At 43.6% G+C, this 19,993-nt stretch overlaps 1 protein-coding gene across 3 annotated transcripts in view; it reads right to left on the bottom strand.

Moving 5' to 3' along the window:
- Eftud2 (elongation factor Tu GTP binding domain containing 2) overlaps positions 1-19,993 on the bottom strand; it is a 35,597-nt gene that overhangs the window by 10,552 nt on the left and 5,052 nt on the right. For all 3 annotated transcript variants that reach the window (XM_048365443.1, XM_048365442.1, XM_048365441.1), the window contains exons 4-14: positions 18,914-18,992; positions 16,969-17,044; positions 16,399-16,464; positions 15,597-15,632; positions 13,401-13,491; positions 12,319-12,401; positions 9,603-9,769; positions 5,944-6,068; positions 4,078-4,141; positions 3,410-3,500; positions 821-956 (exon numbers count right to left, since the gene is read on the bottom strand). In XM_048365443.1, the coding sequence (XP_048221400.1) occupies positions 821-956; positions 3,410-3,500; positions 4,078-4,141; positions 5,944-6,068; positions 9,603-9,769; positions 12,319-12,401; positions 13,401-13,491; positions 15,597-15,632; positions 16,399-16,464; positions 16,969-17,044; positions 18,914-18,992 (1,014 nt within the window). The remainder of the gene's footprint in view (positions 1-820; positions 957-3,409; positions 3,501-4,077; positions 4,142-5,943; positions 6,069-9,602; positions 9,770-12,318; positions 12,402-13,400; positions 13,492-15,596; positions 15,633-16,398; positions 16,465-16,968; positions 17,045-18,913; positions 18,993-19,993) is intronic.

Here is a 19,993-nt window from a genome sequence, read left to right on the forward strand (position 1 = left end):
ACCTAATTTCCACCAGACTTGAATCTGTACTGAGTACTGTACTGCACTGAGAAGACCCTTAGTCGGCACTTTTCCCTTATTTACAGATGAGAAGTCAGAGCCACAGGTGTTTTAAAGGAAACGGGTTGTAGTCCAAGTTTCTCAAGTCCTAGTCTATGCTTTCTCCACATTTCACATCTGTATGCATCCACTTTTCTGACTTCCCCCACAACCAATCTACTGGAACTCAGGCTGCCTTCGCCATCTCTTCCAATTCTATATACCTCCTAGTTGGAGAAATCTAATTCTTTATGCTTTCTAGAGATAGAAATATATATATATATATATATATACAGACACACACACATATAAACATATACACACAATATACACACACATATATATACATATATTTATATGTAAAGTTGTATATATATATATGAATATAATCTATAAAGTAAAGTAGCTAGTAAAAAAACACTGCAATTAAATAAAAGTCTTAGAGCTGGGCACCAGTGGCTCACATCTGTAATCCTAGCCACTTGGGAGGCTGAGATCTGAGGATTGTGGTTTGAAGCCAGCCCTGGTAAGTCCATCTTCAATTAACCAAAAAAACTTCAAAGTGGAGCCATGGCTCAAGTGGTAGAGTACTAGCCTTCAGCACACACACACACACACACAAAAAGCTTAAGGACAGTGCCTAGGACCAGAGTTCAAGCCCTAGGGCAAGGGAAAAAAAAAGCCTTAGAACTCTGGCTACCACTGCAGGTAAAGAGCGCTCTTATGCTACTTGTGGCAGGACCCAGAGGGACAATGTTAAGAGCCATGAGCTTTTTCTCACCTGTGAACTCTCCAAAGAACTTTTTGCAGACCAGCCTGAGCAAAGGGCGAATATTCAGCTTCAGTTCCTCCTTAGTGAGATGGATGCCAAGCTCATCTAGAGTCCTTGGGAGGCTGGTATCAACATCTCCCACCACCTATGAGCACATCAGACACTAGGTTAGCTGGCTCTTGCCCCAGTGTGGTGGTACAGAAGAGAATGAAAGAGCTGAAAAGGCCATCTGAAGAGCACTTTTCTACAGCGAGAACTCTTGGCAAGAACTTTTTGGTTTCAGGAAACCTATGATACCTTCCCTTCAAATCAAACTCCCATATTGGCCAATAAACCAAGCATTCAGCTTCATTACTGTGAATGCTGCCTCCTGGTGTCTGAAAAGCAGTATTGCTCTCACTCAAGAAATCCTTCAACCCTCCTACTGAGAGGACTCAAGATTTAGAGACCAGTGTAGTTGAAGAAACCAAAAAAGGCCACCTAGCAGTCCATCCTGTCAGGACAGGGCCAAGCTAAACCATTCTCAGTAGACTCAAGGTCTCTACTGAGGCAGATTCTATAAATTTATTTTATTAATCCATTTCAGTCTGACATGAGATAAAGTGTTTTTCAGCACTGATAAATTTTACTAGTTATTTTGTCTTGTTACTATGTTTTGTTCTGTTACTGACTAGAATGGCCACACACATACTGAGAATGTGTCCTCTGTGTGTGGGGGGGCTTACTAAACACCAGTGCATTTATTACTGTCCAGGGAGGGAAGCCTGTATGCAAATTCCTGTAGGATATCTTTATCTTGGTAGTCCCGCACTTGATTTTTTTACTCTTAGTGTGTCTCCCCCGCCCCCATCTCGGGGCTTGAATTCAGTCTGGGTACTGTTCCTGAGCTTCTTTTGCTCAAGCTGAGCACTTTACCACTAGAGCCACAGTGCCACTTTCTGCTTTTTCTGTTTATGTGCTACTAAGGAATCAAACTTAGGGCTTCGTGCATGCTACGCAAGCACTCTACCACTAAGGCACATTCCTAGCCCCTTAGCATGTTTTTGATGTTTTATTAGCATATATTAATTGTACAAAGGGCTTTTCCATACATGTGTTCAATACTTTGAATATATATTTCTATTTTTCACCTTAACCAATTTTAATGGATTTCATTATTCTAGTTTTCATTTATTCACACGATGTCAACCAAAATCATTCCCATTACCCTCTTCTCTGCCCACCCCTGCCACTTATTCCCTTTCTCAAACAGTCCCAGTTTTACATTCACAGTCCTGCACTTCAAGGAGTACAAATTCTTTTAATATTGGCCAGATGTGGTAGTTCAAACCTGTAACTCCAACTACCTGGGAGATGGAGAACAGAAGGACTGTGGTCTAAGGCCAGCGTGGGCAAAAAATCAGACCCATTTCAATCAACAAGCTGGGTAGCATAGTACACAGCTGTAATCTCAGCTATACAAGAGGCCACAGGTAGGTAGAAGGACCTAGGTCTAATGATGGCCCCAATGGGTAGGAGGGGACACAAAATGTAAGACCCTACCTGAAAAATAACCAAAACAAAAATGGTCTGGGGGTTGGCTCAAGTGGTAGAACAACTGCCTAGAAAACCCCAGTATTGTTAACAAAACAAAAAATAAGTTTCATTATTTTCAAAAAAATATTTTTCTTAAAGCACCTTATGAGTTTAACCTTATTTTTAATAATAACTGATGTGTCCTTTCAATCTGTCACACACCATATATAATCATGCTTACAATGGACATTTCAATTAAGTTCATAAAGCCATACTTCCTAGGTTCTTTTTTAAACTAGACAGTCTCACTATGTTGCCCAGATTGGTCAGGTGGGCTCAGTTGATCTCCCTGCCTTAGTCTCCCAAGTAGCTGAACTTACAGGCATACAGCACCACGCCCAGAACTGGAGCTTGAAACCAGAATCTTATCCTCTCACGAAGCCTTTTCTGCCTGCCTTTTTGCTAGTTAGAGACAAGAGTCTTGAGGATTTATCTGTCCACGTGGACTTCAGACTAAGATTCTCAGATCTGTTTCTTGAGCAGGCTAGATTACAAGTGTGAGTCACCAGTGCCCATCTGGAGCTGGGGATTTTTTTTTTTAAATTAAAGGTGATAGAGGGTTACAGCTACACAAGTCAGATAATGAGTACAATTCTTTTTGGACAATGTCACTACTTTGTAGCCACTGCACCAAGTATTTCATTTCATGAGATGTACCAACGTTTAATCAGATTTTTGTTGATAAACAAATTTGAGTTTTTTTTCCTTTTCATGCAGTCAGACAATGCCATAATATGGGGAAGGCTTTCACAAGTATACCTATGAGTTAATTAGTTGTTTTTCTGAATAGTGAGCATATGTCCACATACTTTCTCTAGGTTATGCCTTTTCTTTTTTTCCACTTCCTGCGTTCCTCTAACTTACAGAGAGCACAACTGGAATTAACAGTATTGTAGTCTAGATGAAAAAGATTTTTAAAAAACAACTAGTGACCACTTTCATCCCACTAAAACAAACTAAGCAGGTTTAGATCAGAGAAGAAACTGAGTTCACCACCAGCCTTTCCACTGTCATGACACTTACCTGAGCAAGGATCTTATAAAGGGGCTCCAAGATAAACTCCACGAAGCTTCTCTGGGAGCTGCTAGTTGGGGCCTTTTTTGTGAATTTTCGCCTAGAGAGAAGAGTTCTTTGAGTGACACAGGAATAGGAGGCAATGTGAATGACCACAAGGGTGCACTGCCTAAATTATGAATCCCGGCAGTAGTTGAGTAGAGGTCTATGTATGTGATCATAGTTCCAAAACAAATTTCTAAGAATCACATTATGGTCATCTTGCATGCCTCACCTGAGCTTGAATACTCAGGAAAAAGAGCTTTTCACCCAAATACAGTCCATAATGACACCCTACTCAGGACAGGATAAAGAACAATTTATGGCTATGCAAAAAGTAGTTTTTTTAATTTTAGTTTTTTCTTGCTCCTCTTAGGGTTTGAAATCTGGGCCTGCTTATGGCTAGTGCTGTAGTGCTTAAACCACCACTTCAGGCTTTTTCTGAGTAGATTATTGGAGATAAAGAATCTCATGGCCTTTCCTGCCTGAGCTGGCTTTGAACCACAATCCTCAGATCTCAGCCTCCTGAGTAGCTAAGGACTACAGGTACAAGCCATTGGCCCCCAGCAAAAAGGTCTTAATCTTAGGAACCTTTGCTCTGGCTTACTTGGATGCACTCACGCCCATATTCTACTTACGTTTTAGGGTTGAAGTAGATGTCACCCCAGAGTCTTTTAGCAAATTCCTGATAATTAATGTCACCTATAGAAGAAGCCACATGATTATAATCTACCTAGCACAGTGTTGGTTGAAATTCTGCTTCAGGTGTTGCAGGCAGGAATTCTAACAGAACCCTTTCTTTCTAGAATCCAGACACTTCCTTTTTTTTTTTTTTTTTTTGCCAGTCTTGGGGCTTGAACTCAGGTCCTGAGCACTGTCCCTGGTTTCTTTTTGCTAAAGGTTAGCATTCTACCACTTGGGCCACAGTGCCATTCTAGCCCTTTCTGTTTAAGTGGTGCTGAGGAATCGAACCCAGGGCTTCATGTATATGAGGCGAGCACTGTACTACTAAGCCACATTCCCAGCGCCCAGATCCTTCCTTCTAATAGGCAGGAAGACATGGCCACTAAGGCATAAGAACAGGGTGGGGCCAATGTTGAGAGCCAAAAGTGAGAACCCAGGTCACTTCTTTTTCAGCAAGTGCAGGACTGAGTTATGAACAAGGGCATGGTCTGTAACTTTTCTGATGGAACAGGCTCAAATGCCTCTCTGGTTGTCTCCCTTCAGTGAAACTCCCTCCACCTTCCCTGCAAGTAGAGCTTAATGGCTTACTTTTTTTTAGATACACCTTGAAGGTGTAACTCCATTGCTACTGTAGGCCATCTGCCAGCTGAAGCATGGGCATGAAGCTCTGCCAAGTCCTACAAGTCTGGCAGGCCATCACCAAGTCTCTAGAGAGAAAATACCAGAGTCTCTTTGTCTCATCTGTAATATTAGTTTGACTTCAATGCAAAACCTGAACTAATAAGCTGAACTAATAAGCAAATGTGGTATGCAAAGATATATTCATTTATCTGTAGAATGAATGAATACCAGGGGATATGAACTCAAGGTTTTATGCTGGCTAAGCAGGCACTCTACCTCTTGAGCCATGCCTCTAGCCCAACTATAGTATTTATTTATAAGTTCTAGGACTGGGGCTGGGAATGTGGCTTAGTGGTAGAGTGCTTGCCTAGTATGCATGAAGCCCTAGGTCTGATTCCTCAGCACCACATAAACAGAAAAAGCTGGAAGTGGCGCTGTGGCTCAAGTGGTAGAGTGCTAGCCTTGAGCAAAAAAGAAGCCAGGGACAGTGCTCAGGCCCTGAGTTCAAGCCCCAGGGTGGGGAGGGAAACAGTTCTAGGACTGGCACCCAAAAAAAGGGAGCAGGTCTGAAAGTGCTTTGTTGGCAAGAGTAGTTCCTATTTCACAAATCCTGTCTCACTCGGGTCCACTCTGGTCTGCTCTGCTCTGGTTCAGTCCAGTCCAGTCCAGCCCGGTCTGGCCCAGTCCCTATCTATCTATTTTTTTTTTTTTGGCGGTCCTGAGGCTTAAACTTAGGGCCTGGGCATTGTACCCTGAGCCTCATTGTGCTCAAGGCTAGCGCTCTACCACTTGTGACATTGTGCCACTTCCGGCTTTTTCTGAGTTTATTGGTTATGATAGTGTCAGACTTTCCTGCCTAGGTTGGTTTTGAACCATGATCCTCAGATCTCAGCCTCCCGAGTAGCTAGGATTACAGGTGTGAGCCACCAGTGCATGGCTCCAACTATTTTTATTCCTAAAAAAAGCTCGCTCTTCCATTTCTTCCTATAATCACTTTCATTTATTTACTTATTTTGTTTGGTTAGCCAGAGAAGGAGCTTGAAGTCCAAAAGGAAACCGAAATGTGATAGCAACAAGTGATAAAATGCTCTCCCTTCCGGAAGGTGCTGTGAAAAGAAGCCAATCTCTGAACCTTTCAGCAGGAAAGACACACAGGACTCTGGGGAAGCTGGCGAGACAGAGCGCCAGCCAGAGCTTACCAAAGGTGTCAGCGTAGATCTTGGCAAACGAGCCCAGTGTGAAGCAGATGCTGTACTGGGAGCTGGAGAAGCACACATTGCCCAGGAGCGGGGAAAGGATCAGATTCTCATCCGTGGAATACATGCTGAAACAGAGACCATGGTGAACCACTGCCAGCCTGTGCAGCAGGCTGACACACCGCCAGCGGGGAGGGGCAGGAGCTCCCCATCACAGCCACGCTCCAGCCCCAGGAGAGGCTTGCATAAGACTCTGATTTGCCAGCAGCCCGGTCCAAGAAAGTGACATGATGGCATTGTGCCCTAACTCCCAGTAACAAGCTGCTTTCCCAGAGCTTGGAACATTCTGCACTGTCTTGGAAAAGTTAACCACAAGGGACAGGCAAGGGGAAACCTGGATGACAGAGACAAAAGACTTTGAATGCCACAAGAATTAATCTAATGTGCCAGAGAGGAATAGAATTGAGAGAAACTTCAATTTCACAAATATAGACACATTAAATACCACTAAAAAAAAGAAAAAATAAAGAAAAAGAGCTTTTCTCCCTACTCTCACTGTCCCACTCTTTTTTTTTTTTTTTTTAAACAAGGTCTTGCAATATATCCCTGTCTGGTCTAGAACTTTCAGTCCTCCTGTTTCCCAGGTGCTGGGATTATAGGCATCTGCCCCCACACTCAGCTGCCATTCAGCTGCTCTACTCTCTCTCTTTTTTTTTCTTGCCAGTCCTGGGGCTTGAACTCTAGGCCTGGATGCTATCCCAAGCTTTTGTGCTCAAGGTAGTGCACTTGAGTCACAGCTCCACTTCTGGCTTTGTGTGTGTGGTTAATTGGAAATAAGGAGTCTCCTCAGGCTGCTCAGGCTGACTTCAAACTGTGGTCCTTATATCTCAGCCTCCCGAGTAGCTAGGATTACAAGCATGAGCCATTGGTGCCCAGCTTCCCTACTCCTCTTTATGTGGCTTTGTTCTAGAGTTTATATTAAAACTTTTGTTTTACTATTTATTAATTTGTTTATATTTTGGGCTGAGCATGGAACCCAGGGCTGTGCATATGCTAGGCAAGTGCTCTTGCACTAAGCTACACTTCAATCCCAGACATTTCAACTTAAAAGCCATGGAAAAGCCAAAAGCATCCCAAGTTCACTAATATTTGCATGAAAATTATTTTATACAGTGACCATATCCACAAACCTGGCCCTACTGGTACATTATCTTACAGACTTTCTTAACTTAAAAATACAAGTATTGGGGGCTGGGGATATGGCCTAGTGGCAAGAGTGCTTGTCTTGTATACATGAGGCCCTGGGTTCGATTCCCCAGCACCACATATACAGAAAACGGCCAGAAGTGGCGCTGTGGCTCAAGTGGCAGAGTGCTAGCCTTGAGCAAAAAGAAGCCAGGGACAGTGCTCAGGCCCTGAGTTCAAGGCCCAGGACTGGCAAAAAAAAAAAAAATACAAGTATTGGGGCTGGGAATATGGCCTAGTGGCAAGAGCGCTTGCCTCCTACACATGAAGCTCTTGGTTCGATTCCCCAGCACCACATATATGGAAAACGGCCAGAAGGGGCACTGTGGCTCAGGTGGCAGAGTGCTAGCCTTGAGCGGGAAGAAGCCAGGGAGGGTGCTCAGGCCCTGAGTCCAAGGCCCAGGAATGGCAATATATATATATGTATTGAGTTATAAAATTTCTCTTCCCGGTCCTTCCCCAAACCTGGAATGTATCTCAGTAGTAGCACACCTGCCCAGCTTCCAAGCCCTTTTGTGTGCACGCACACATGCTTCTAGGGTATTCACTTTAAAAGTATTTCTAAATATTATGTCTATGTTGTTGTTTTTCATTTAAATGTCTGAAATATGACTTTTTGACCTCCCACTTGGTAGGTCAGGATTTAGTCCTATATCATCTCCTATTTTTCGCCCCCTGGTCGTGGGGCTTGAACTTGGGAGCTGGGAGCTATCCCTGAGCCCTTTTGCAAAAGGCTAGTGCTCTACCACTTTGAGCCACAGTGTCACTTCCAGTTTTCTGATGGTTAACTGGAGATAAGTGTCTTAAGACTTTCTTGCCCAGCTGACTTTGAACCATGATCCTCAGATCTCAGCCTCTTGAGGAGCTAGGATTATAGGCACAAGTCACCAGCACCTGGCCTAGTTTTTTTGTTGTCCTTCTTTTGTTGTTGTTGTTGCTGTTGTCTTAAAAGAAGTTTATAGACCAGGTGTTGGTGGCTCATGCCCATAATCCTAGCTACACAGGAGGCTGAGACCTGGGGACTAGGCAGAAAACTCTGTGACTCTTCCCTCTAATTAACCACCAAGGTCAGAAGTATAGTTGTGACCGAAGTGGTAGAATGCTAGTCTTGAGCATAAAAGCTCAAGCCCAGCACCAGCACATTTTTAAAAAGGAGCCCCCCTACCCCCGTGCCAGCCTCTTCAGAGATACAAAGCGAGATTATTTCTGTTAAGAATTAGTGCTGCCAATGGGAAAGGCTCCTCATGTAATTCACTATCTGGACATGTAATAAGCACTGTGCCGGTTGACAAGTATTTAATTTCCTTTAATATCACAACAGGTAATGTCATTATTATTATTTTGGCAATAGTGGGGTTTAACTTAAGGCCTTCCACTCGCTAGACAGGCACTCTGCCACTTAAGCCACACCCTCAGCTCCTTCGCTTTAGTTTTTTTTTTTTTTTGGCCAGTCGTGGGCCTTGGACTCAGGGCCTGAGCACTGTCCCTGGCTTCTTCCCGCTCAAGGCTAGCACTCTGCCACTTGAGCCACAGCGCCGCTTCTGGCCGTTTTCTGTATATGTGGTGCTGGGGAATCGAACCTAGGGCCTTGTGTATCCGAGGCAGGCACTCTTGCCACTAGGCTATATCCCCAGCCCCCTTCGCTTTAGTTTTTATGTGCATGCATACAGTACTAGATCTTGAATTCAGGACCAGGACATTGTCTCTTAGCCTTTTGGCTCAAGGTTAGTGCTCTACCACCTGAGTTTCAAGTCCCTTTCTGGTTTTTTAATGCTTAAAGAGATTCATAGACTTTACTCCTTGGACTGGCTTTGAACATTGATCTTCATATTTTCATCTCCTGAGTAGTTAGGATTACAAGCTTAAGCCACCGGTACCCAGCTTGCTTTATTTTACAAACAGGGTCTTACTTTTATGCCTGGTCTGGTCTGTACCATAACCTTCCTATTTATACATCTGATGTATGACAGATCCTTCCCACCATGCCCAGTTTTTATTGTTGAAATTGGGGAGGTGTCTAACTTTTCACCCAGGTTGGTCTTGAATCAAGGTCTTCTTAATCTCTGCCTCCTATAAATGAGATTACAGGTATGAGTCACCATACCCTGCTATATTATCTTTTTTTTTTTAATAGAAGCAAAACCTGAGCTTGAAATAATTTGCCCAATTTCATATGGCATGTGGTGAAAACTGATTCTACAGCCCAAAGTATTGACCTGAATAGTAGAGATAGGAGTTAATGAGGCCCCACCATGGAGGCTAGAGTTCTGAAATGTGCTTTCGGAGTTGCTTGACAGTTCATCAACACATACCAAGAAATAAATCAGACTTGTTCCCTGAGGTGTTCAAGGGTAAAATTAGGCTTTATAAAAACCAGACTGTCAGAGGGTGGGAAATCCACTCCCAGGGGTTTATACCTTATTAACCCATTGACCTCATCCACAATGTGGCGCAGCTTATAATAAGCGTCAGTTGGAGGCAGCTTCAGCTCTAGGATCAGCCGGTCAATTTTGTTGATGCACACAGTGACTGCCAGCCTTTCTTGCACCGCATGCTTGATCAGCCGCTCAGTGTTCAGCATCACCTGAGAAACACAAGGTTCAGAAGGTGGTGACAAGAGCAAAGAGGACAGAAAGGCCACAGCACAGTAAAAATATACAATACAAGGGAAAAAGAGAGCCCAGGGAGACAAGAAGCAAAGTGCAGAGAGCACCTTCTCCAAGGCAGATGTAGGAAATTTAATGAGGGGTTCTACAGGACTGACAAATGATTAAACACACAGATGCTGGGAGCCAGGCTTCTCAGCCACAGAAGGAACTGGGAAAGCCAGGAATAACCCGTGGTGCTGGAACGGATTGGGGGTATCAGGATGAATGACTGATCTTCAATACGCATGTGCAGACACAGTGGTAGACACGTGTGGGTGTACATTCACTAGCTGTGTTCAGTGAATGGGCTTGGAAGTGATACATCCCTGTTGCAAGGAGCACACTGAGATCTTTGTTTCTAAACAGCAGTCCTCATTGTAAAGAAAGAGCTCATTGAAGAAGTGGCTGTTTTAAGACTGGACCAAGGAAAGTACAAGATGGGTGTAGAATATGTTTTTTTTTTTTATATTGGAAAGTTAACAAAATGCTAAAAAAAAAAAAAAAAAAAGTACAGCAGGTCAGCTGGGTGCAGCCTACAATCCTAACTTCTTGGAAGGCATAAATTGGGAGACTGGGTTCAAGGCCAGCCCAGGCATAAAAGTTCATGGAACGCCATCTCAATGAAAGGCTGGATGCAGTGGGACATGCCTGTCATCCCTAGAGACACTGGGAAGCACAGTAGGATGGAAGCAAGTGCGTAAAGCAAGAACTTACTGTAGAGTATCTACTTTTTTTTTTTTTTTTTTGGCCAGTCCTGGGCCTTGGACTCAGGGCCTGAGCACTGTCCCTGGCTTCTTCCCGCTCAAGGCTAGCACTCTGCCACCTGAGCCACAGCACCCCTTCTGGCTGTTTTCCATATATGTGGTGCTGGGGAATAGAACCGAGAACTTCATGTGTAGGAGGCAAGCACTCTTGCCACTAGGCCATATTCCCAGCCCGAGTATCTACCTTTGTCAACACAAGGCCCTAAGGTCAAACCTTAGTACCACAAAAGGAAGATGGAGCAGGTCAAAAACATTAAACAGCTAGCCTGAAGGATCTCTTGCTAGCCAAACCTGGGGTAAGTAGAACATCAAAATACGTAAGAGTAACAATGGATTATGACCACTATGTAAAATAAAACTCTATGTATCCATACTGGTAATAAATAAGCAAATGGAGGAAAAGTTCTTCTTTATAATAAAATTCTAACCGATTAATGTAGAATGAAAACAAAAAGAAAAAAAACCCCACCATTTGCATCTATCATAGACATAAAACCAAGACTCACCAATGGATGATGAAACAGGCAAAGTTTGATAAGGAACAGAATACTCAAACTATCTCCCTACAAATTATTACAAGGAGTATGTGGCAACTTGACAAAAAACTAGATGGGCACAGGTGGCTTACACCTGTAATCCTAGCTACTCAGGAGGCTGAGATCTACCAGCCCGAGCAGAAAAGTCCCTGTGAGACTCTTATCTCTAATTAATCACCCAAAAACCAGAAGTGGCTCCGTGGTTCAAGTGGTAGAGCACTAGCCTTGAGCTCAAGGAGGCTCAGGGACAGTGCCCAGGCCCTGATTTGAAGCCTACAACCAACCAAAAAAAAGAAACTGATCATAAGCAAACAAAAGGTAAACCCCAAGTGAAAGAAAGTTCTATGAAATAAATGCCCTGCACTCTTCAAAAATGCCAATATTGTAAATGACTAAGAAAGGCAAAAGAACTGTTCCAGCGAAAAGAAGCACATGGAAACCAATGCTATGTAATGCTACACTATGCTATGCATCATCCTGAAGTGGAAAAAATGATCAGTGCACAGAATATATCAACATTAACTAGTCCTAATTGTACTATGGTTACGTAAGTGAATGTTCTTGTTCTTAACACATTCTCAAATAGTTCACTTTGAAACTGTTCAACAGGAAAATGCACACATCTGTGAATATGAGCAAAGAGAAAGAGTTACAAAGTAAATAAAGGTGAGTTCTTTTTATTATCAATGTAACTTTTTGCTAAATTTGAAATTATTTCACAATGAAAAGTCAATTAAAAAAGATAACTCTGGCTCCCTCTGCTGACTATCTCACCAATGACCCATACAAATGAGATAAACCAAGTTATCCAACCTTTCAATTTAGAAATAGAAGACATCTTAGATTTTTAATGCTAATATCTTAAAATACTCATTAACATTTTAAATCCATTTATATGAATATGCTCTCTTCTTCTCTGTCCTTTTAATTTGCATTTGCCATTTTATCATTGTGTGTCTTGAATGACAATGGGGCTTATCATTTCAAGCCTCACTGGGCATGAGCAAGGAGACCCATGTTGAGAATTAATTTTGAATCTAATTTGCTTTCCTAATTTGGAGCAAATCTGAGTCATAATAGCACAGACTTTCGTGTGCTCTTGCTTCTAGCTCCCTTGGTACTGTGGGACTGTGTGTGGGAAGTATAATAGAGGGAGAGATTCTAAGGGAGTGGAGCCTGACTCACCCCCTCAGCAGCATCAATGAAAAGGACCACTCCATCTGAGATGCGCAAGCCAGCTGTGACCTCATCAGAAAAATTCACATGTCCTGAAAAATAGGTATCAAAAGTCATTACCTGGTTTAGAATAAGGCACAATTAACTTGTAACGTGACCTGAGGGTTACTGCAAAGCTGTCAAACTTCAAGTATTCCCCTTTCTTTTTCCACAGTTCCTCACATTGGGAGTCCTATCCTAGAACTGAGCTTTTATACAAGCCATCCCATACATAAAAGATGGGAAGTTTCTCCTAGGACAGTATGGTGAGTTTACCCTAAGCCACCAACTTAGTCTGATGAGAGCAGACGTCTTAGTCTAGTAAGCAGAATCTGAGAGACCTAAGACAATATGGAGGCAGAAGAAAGGGTAAAGGAAAGCCCAAAGCAGAGAGTGCTGCTCAAAGACAGTTCCCAGCAAGATGCTGCTGGGGCAGGAGTAGGATGCTACAGAGGTTTAGAGTATCTGGCATAGGGCAAATCTACCAAGCCCCAGATTTTCCAGACATTAAAAACAGTGGCTCTGGGCTAGGAATATGGCCTAGTGGCAAGAGTGCTTGCTTCGTATACATGAAGCCCTCCCTGGGTTTGATTCTTGAGCATCACATATATACAAAAAGGCCAGAAGTGGCACTGTGGCTCAATTGGTGAAGTGCTAGCTTTGAGCAAAAAAGAAGCCAGGGACAGTGCTAAGGCCAAGTCTAAGCCCCAGGACTGGCAAAAAACACCCCACAAACAAACAAACAAAAAAACAGTGGCTCACTCCTGTAATCCTAGCTATTCAGGAGGCTGAGAACTGAGGATCATGGCTAAAAGCCAGCCCAGGCAGGAAAGTTGTGAGACTCATTTCCAACTAACCACCAAAAAGGCAGAAGTTGAGCTGTGCCTCAAGTAGAAGAGCACTAACCTTGAACAAAAAAATAAGATCAGGGCCTAGCACTGGCTAATTAGTCAGGAGCAAAGACAATCCTATGTATTCCTCTGTGCCATTCTAGAAAATAGAAACAGAAAAAACAAATAGAATGAGGCTCCAACCATCAAGGAGTATCCCACCTGGAGTGTCCATGATGTTGAAGAGGTAAGATTTCCCTTTGGTATCAGGCAGGACCACCGTCACAGGAGTGCTTTTGATGCCGACACCTCTCTGAAAGTCAGAGAGAAAGTGATCAAGCCTTCTTCCTCTGCCAGAGGGGTTCGCTCTGCCAGCCATCTAAACTGATGTCTCCTTAAAGTGGGTATTACTTTTAACTAGGACTCTAACCAGCATGACCTTGAAGATTTAATCTCTTAAACAGAATATTGTTTGAGTGGGAGAATACAGGTTTAAATATAAAAACTAAAAAACAAACAAAAGAAAGCTATCATTAAACATTAACAAAGCCAGGTGCAGATGGTTCACACCTGTAATCTTAGCTACACAGGAGGCTGAGATCTGAGGATCTCAATTCAAAGCCAGCCTGAACAGGAAAGTTGATGAAACTCGTGTGTGTGTGTGTGTGTGTGTGTGTGTGTTTTCCCCTGGGGCTTGAACTCAGGGCCTGAGCTTCTTATGCTCAAGGCTAGCAATCTACCACTTGAGCCACAGTGACACTTCCAGCCTTTTCTGCTTATGTGGTACTGAGGAATTGAACCCAGGGTTTCATGCATGCTAGGCAAGCACTCTAGCACTAAGCCAGCCCGTGAGACTCTTATCTCCAATAAACCACAAACAAGCTCAAAGTGGAGCTGTGACTCAAGCAGTAGAGCACTACTAGCCTTGAGCATCCAGGCCCTAAGTTCAAGCCTCAGGACTCCCACAAAGCAAACAAAAAATATTAATAGTGAATCCAACATTGCAGAATCTTAGCTTCTTTGTTCATTGGAACCAGCTTGAGTGTCTTAAAAGTGGAAAGAAACAATCTGGATCATCTTAAACAATACTAACATTCACTGATTGCTTTGCACACATCAGCACTGTCCTAAGTTCCTTTAATCCAATTTCTGTACCTGCAATCTTCCACATGGTAACTTAGGAAAAAAGGGGCAGAAATGAAGGTAGAGCAGAGGGAGGTTCAGGTGAAGCTGGGTGTGGTTAGGTCTGTCATCCCAGCCACAATAATAAAAGGGTTGAAGGTGTGGCTCAAGTGATAGAGCTCAAAAGAAATATAAAAAAGACACACAAACTTGTTCTCAAAGCCCCCCCTCCCCCCCCCTTTTTTTTGGCCAGTCCTGGGGCTTGGACTCAGGGCCTGAGCACTGTCCCTGGCTTCTTTTTGCTCAAGGCTAGCACTCTGCCACTTGAGCCACAGCGCCACTTCTGGCCATTTTCTGTGTATGTGGTGCTGGGGAATCGAACCTAGGGCCTCATGTATACGAGGCAAGCACTCTTGCCACTAGGCCATATCCCCAGCCCCAAAGTCCCCTTTTTTTAATTGGTGCAGGTCTTGAATGCAGGGCCAGAGCTCAAGGATAGTGGTCTCCTACTTGAGCCACAGCTCCACTTCCAGCTTTTTGGGTAACTAATTGGAGATAAGAGTCTCACAAATTTTCCTGCCCAGGGATTGGCTTTGAACCATGATTCTCAGATCTCAGCCTCCTGAGTAGCTAGGATTACAAGTGTGAGCTACTGGCACCCGACCCTGCCTCCCCTCTTAAAAGAAAATCACCCTGTGGAGTCATCTATCTTATGAATTTTAAGTGATATCATGTAAAAAAAAAAAGAATAACACTGAGTTTCACAAATACAGACATCAGCTCTCAGTATATACATACATATATATGTATTTTTTGTCAGTTCTGGGGCTTGAACTCAGGGATTGAGCGCTGTCCCTGAGCTTTTTTTGCTCAAGGCTAGTGCTCTACTACTTTGAGCCACAGCTTCACTTCCAGTTTTCTGGTGGTTAATTGGAGATAAGCGTCCCATGCACTTTCCTGCTCCAACTCGTTTTGAACTGCGATCCTAAGATCTCAGCCTCCTGAGTGGCTAGGATTACAGGTGTGAGCCACGAGCACCTGGTAGTATTTGCCTTAATAGGCTAAAGTCAATGCAGTCAAGGAATGGATTCTCCTCTCCCTGCCCCCCCACTTACCTTCCCAGTTATTATCATGAGCTGACTGGGGAGAGGTAGGAGGAGAGATGGTGTGGAGTAGGGCTCTATGGAGTGGGGTATAGCCCAAAGTACTATCCTAAAGGCCTCTCCACATTCCCTAAAAAAACTATTACTGGTAGGGTTGGTATGGGAAACATCTGATTTCCCAAGGCACACTTACCTCTTGCTCTGTGAAGAGGATGTCAGTATAGCATAGCTGAAAAAAATTAAGTGCTGTTACCACCTGAATTCAGACTCCTCTCCCTCACATGAACTATCAATCACTTTCCCTTACCACCTCCCAGTTCAAGGGTTTCTGCCTCAGGAAAATAGATTGAAGATAGCAGGCTGTCTCCACAGCAATCCCAGACAATGAGATCAGTGCTCTCCCAGCTGGAAAATGGTCCTGTGTGTGTATAGGTTTTATTCTTTCTTTTCATTTTTTGGGGGCGGATTGGGGGTGTGTGGGGGGTCACAGAAGACTAGATAAGGTTGGAGAACTAAATTGTATCAGATGCACTGGATCTTAAGAGTAGTAAAGGGAGACACATGCCAGGCTTCAATGAACCCCACATGTCAAAACAGTCAATCTAGCAGAGCCTGAACATTTATTGCACTGAGACTTGCTGCCACAGTTGGCCTCATTCACAGGCATTTAAATTTACCATGAAAACAACAAGGTCCAATTGTATGATATTTATAGAATAAGCTATTAATACTATGTCAAAAAAGAACAGACCATAAAAATCTAGATATATCATAAATGAGAAGGGATCCCAAGTGCAGAACAGATCTTCTAAAAATACTGCAGGTTAATATTATCTATGCCCCTGAGAAGTTAAAATTATTTTCCACAGCCTATTAATAGACATTACAATGATAAATCAGTATTCTGTAGGTGGGAAGGATGAAGGAAGGGGAAAGAGAAACACATTCCTCTGTATCTGAATGGTTCCCAAACCCTTGACAGCAGTTCTACTTACATCCTGGTCATAGCGTTTTCTGATTTCTGGGTGTGTCTGCTCTATTAAACAATCTACAAAACATGTCTGAAAGGGAAGAGATGGTTCAGATCAGCCACCTGAAGAAGAAAATCTGCCCTACCCCTCTCCCAGCTCCCAATACCCTATGTAATTTAGGGATGAGGTGAAGAGAGAGCAAGGAGGATGATGGGACAGCAAAAGATTAACACAGAAGCCACGGGATTATTGTTAAATGAAAGATGAAATCTTTCTTGGTCAGGTATCCCCCAGGAAATAAAAACTTATAAAAACCAGAGGAAGGCTCAATTTCCCTTTTTCTGTTCAGATGTAGACACAAGGCTCAGGCATGCAAAGTGGCTTAGGTATAGGCTCCCTACCTGCTGCTCAGGCAAAGCCAAAATTTCATAGGACTTCCACAAAGCTCTTAGAGAGTCCCTACCTCCACACACCCCTCCAGTTAGGACCCTCATGCCCTCAAACCTCCACCACCTACCTCTGTGATGCTAGGAGAGCAAAGGATGAGCAAAAACAGAGAGCAATCCTGTTCCAAGAACCCGAAAGTTATCTCACCTTGCCATGGTGGAGATGGCCACAAAGAGTCACATTTCGGATGAGCTCTGAGTTATCCATCAGATCCGCCAAAAAACTGGAAGGAGGAAGAAAGAAAGAAAGAAAAGGAACTTCAGTGCAAATTCTCAAATGGAGAGTGGTACAAAGGTACTGAAGTACTTTTAGCCTGGAACAACTTTTGAACCAACTAGAGAGTGTCTACAAATGTCTATGTCCATACAGTTGTCTGCTTTGGGAACAGAACAGACTCACCCACAAGATGACACAACCCAGGAATGAAATATGGGGGGCTTAGCAGAAAATAATGACATTAAAAAGAAGAAAAAGGGGGCTGGAAATATGACCTAGTGGCAAGAGTGCTTGCCTGGGTTCAATTCCTTAGCACCACATAGCCACATACAGCGCCAGAAGTGGCGCTGTAGCTCAAGCAGTAGCAAAAAGAAGCCAAGGACAGTGCTCAGGCCCTGAGTTCAAGCCCTAGGACTGGCGGGGGGGGGGGGAGGGGGAAGCTTTGGGCTATGCTAATACTTCATTGATGCCAAAGGGGCTTAAAATAACTTCAGAGTTTCTTTTGAAATTGCTGCTGGAGCCTGTTAACAAGGCAGTCAAGAAAACTCATGTCAATACTGACATTGAGCCCAGAGGATTTCCATTCTGATCAAACCAGCACTGTCTTTCATGCTTATCATCCACATTACTTATGGCAAGTAGCCTCTTGATGATTCTGATTCTTCAAAGCATCAAGAGTACTCTCAAAAATTGGAGATTTAAGGGGAAAAAGTCACCAGGCATGAAAAAAAGAAATATTCCTGAAAGCTACTAAAATGTTTTCTATAATGTCTGAAAGAGTACCAGGCATGGGGCTGGGAATATGGCCTAGTGGTAAGAGTGCTTGCCTCGTATACATGAAGCCCTGGGTTCGATTCCCAGCACCACATATATAGAAAACGGCCAGAAGTGGCGCTGTGGCTCAAGTGGCAGAGTGCTAGCCTTGAGCAAAAGGAAGCCAGGGACAGCACTCAGGCCCTGAGTCCAAGGCCCAGGACTGGCAAAAAAAAAAAAAAAAAGAAAGAAAGAGTTCCAGGCCTGGTGGCTCATATCAGTAATCCCAGCTACTCAAGAGCCAGAGATCAGAATTGCAGCTTGAAGACCACCCTGGCAAGGGGGCTTGCAAGACTCAATAAATAAGTTGGGAGTGGTAGGCATATCTGTAATCCTAGCTATGTAGGATATGTAGGTAAGATCACCATTCAGGCCTTTGGAAGCAAAAAAATGGGAGATCCTACTTGATATATACCCCAAAGCAAAAGAGGCTTGAGGGCATGGGTAGGACGCCTGCCTTGCAAACACGAGGCCACAAAAAAAGTTTGAAAGAGACAGGTATAGTGATGCACACTTGTAGTCCAGTACTCAGAAAAAAAGAAAAGACTAAAGCTTGATTGATAACAAAGTAAACTGACCATCTCAGGAGGGTTCTTACTCTTTCGGATGTTACAGAGATTGTTAAAAATGAAAACCAAAGGGCTGGGGATATGGCCTAGTGGCAAGAGTGCTTGACTTGTATACATGAAGCCCAGGGTTCAATTCCCCAGCACCACATATATAGAAAACGACCAGAAGTGGCGCTGTGGCTCAAGTGGCAGAGTGCTAGCCTTGAGCAAAGAGAAGCCAGGGACAGTGCTCAGGCCCTGAGTCCAAGGCCCAGGACTGGCAAAAAAAAAAAAAAAAAGAAAGAAAAGAAAGAAAACCAAAAGCCAGAGGCAGGTGGCTCACATCTGTAAACCTAGCTACACAGAGAGCACTGCAGCTGAAATCCAGCCCGGCAGAAACGTCCATGAAACTCTTATCACCAATTTACCAGCAAAAAGTCAGAAGTGAACAGGGTACTGGTGGCTCATGCCTGTTCACTATTCCTGCAGAGAAGCCAAGAGACCTCATTACTTACTCCATCTCATACACGGTGATAGGTAATGTCTGCTCCATCAGAGTGAATTTCTTTGTTTTCACTGGCTTAATAATGGGTTCTAGAAAAGAAAGGAATGACATGTAGGTGGCATAAAACAAAAATGCAGAGCCTTTTTCCACTGGATTGAATTTTCAAAATCTATGGTAGATAACATCAACTTTTCCTATTCTCAAGGGTTGCTGATGTTGAAGAAGTTCGGTGAATGCTGTCTGGCATGACAAAAAGGATTTTACCACTGTGGACTGAGGTGGACTTCATCTGGTGGGAGAGTGAGAGTTAGGAGGAACAATGAGTGTCTGTTCAAAACCTCTGCTTAAAAACGGCCAGAAGCAAGCGGCGCTGTGGCTCAAGTGGCAGAGTGCTAGCCTTGAGCGGGAAGAAGCCAGGGACAGTGCTCAGGCCCTGAGTCCAAGGCCCAGGACTGGCCAAAAAAAAAACAACCTCTGCTTACATTTATAAAATGCAATTACTAGCTGAGCACCCGCAGCTCACACCTGTGATCCTAGCTACTCAGAAGGCTAAGATCTGAGGATCATGGTTCAAAGCCAGGCCGGGCAGGGAAATCTATGAGACTCTTATCTCCAATTAACCACCAGAAAACCAGAGGTGGCACTGTGGCTCAAACTAATAGAGCACTAGCCTTGAATGCAAAAGCTCAGGGACAGCACCTAGGATCTGAGTTCAAGCCCCAAGACTGACAAAGAAAAAAGAAATTACAAAAAAGAAATTACTCTCTAAGAGATCAATCAAGATTATTAAACCAGGTGCTGGTGGCTTATACATGTAAGCTACTTGGGAGGCTGAGAATGAGAGGATTGTGGTTTGAGGCTAGCTTAGGCAGAAAAGTTCGCAAACCTCAATCCATCATTGGCTCAGTGGTGCCTGTTTGTCATCTCAAGCTACATGGGAAGCTGAGACCGGAAGGATTTGGCTCCAGGTCAGCCACAATCTGTGAGACTTCAATTCCATTGAGGTCAGCTAGACACAAGAGCATGGGCCTCTGATTCCAGAAAATATAGGAAGCTTAAGTAGACCTTGTCTCAGATCTGGCCCAGGCAA

The sequence above is a fragment of the Perognathus longimembris genome, chromosome 17 (genome assembly GCF_023159225.1).
Source record: "Perognathus longimembris pacificus isolate PPM17 chromosome 17, ASM2315922v1, whole genome shotgun sequence".
Lineage (NCBI taxonomy): Eukaryota > Metazoa > Chordata > Mammalia > Rodentia > Heteromyidae > Perognathus > Perognathus longimembris.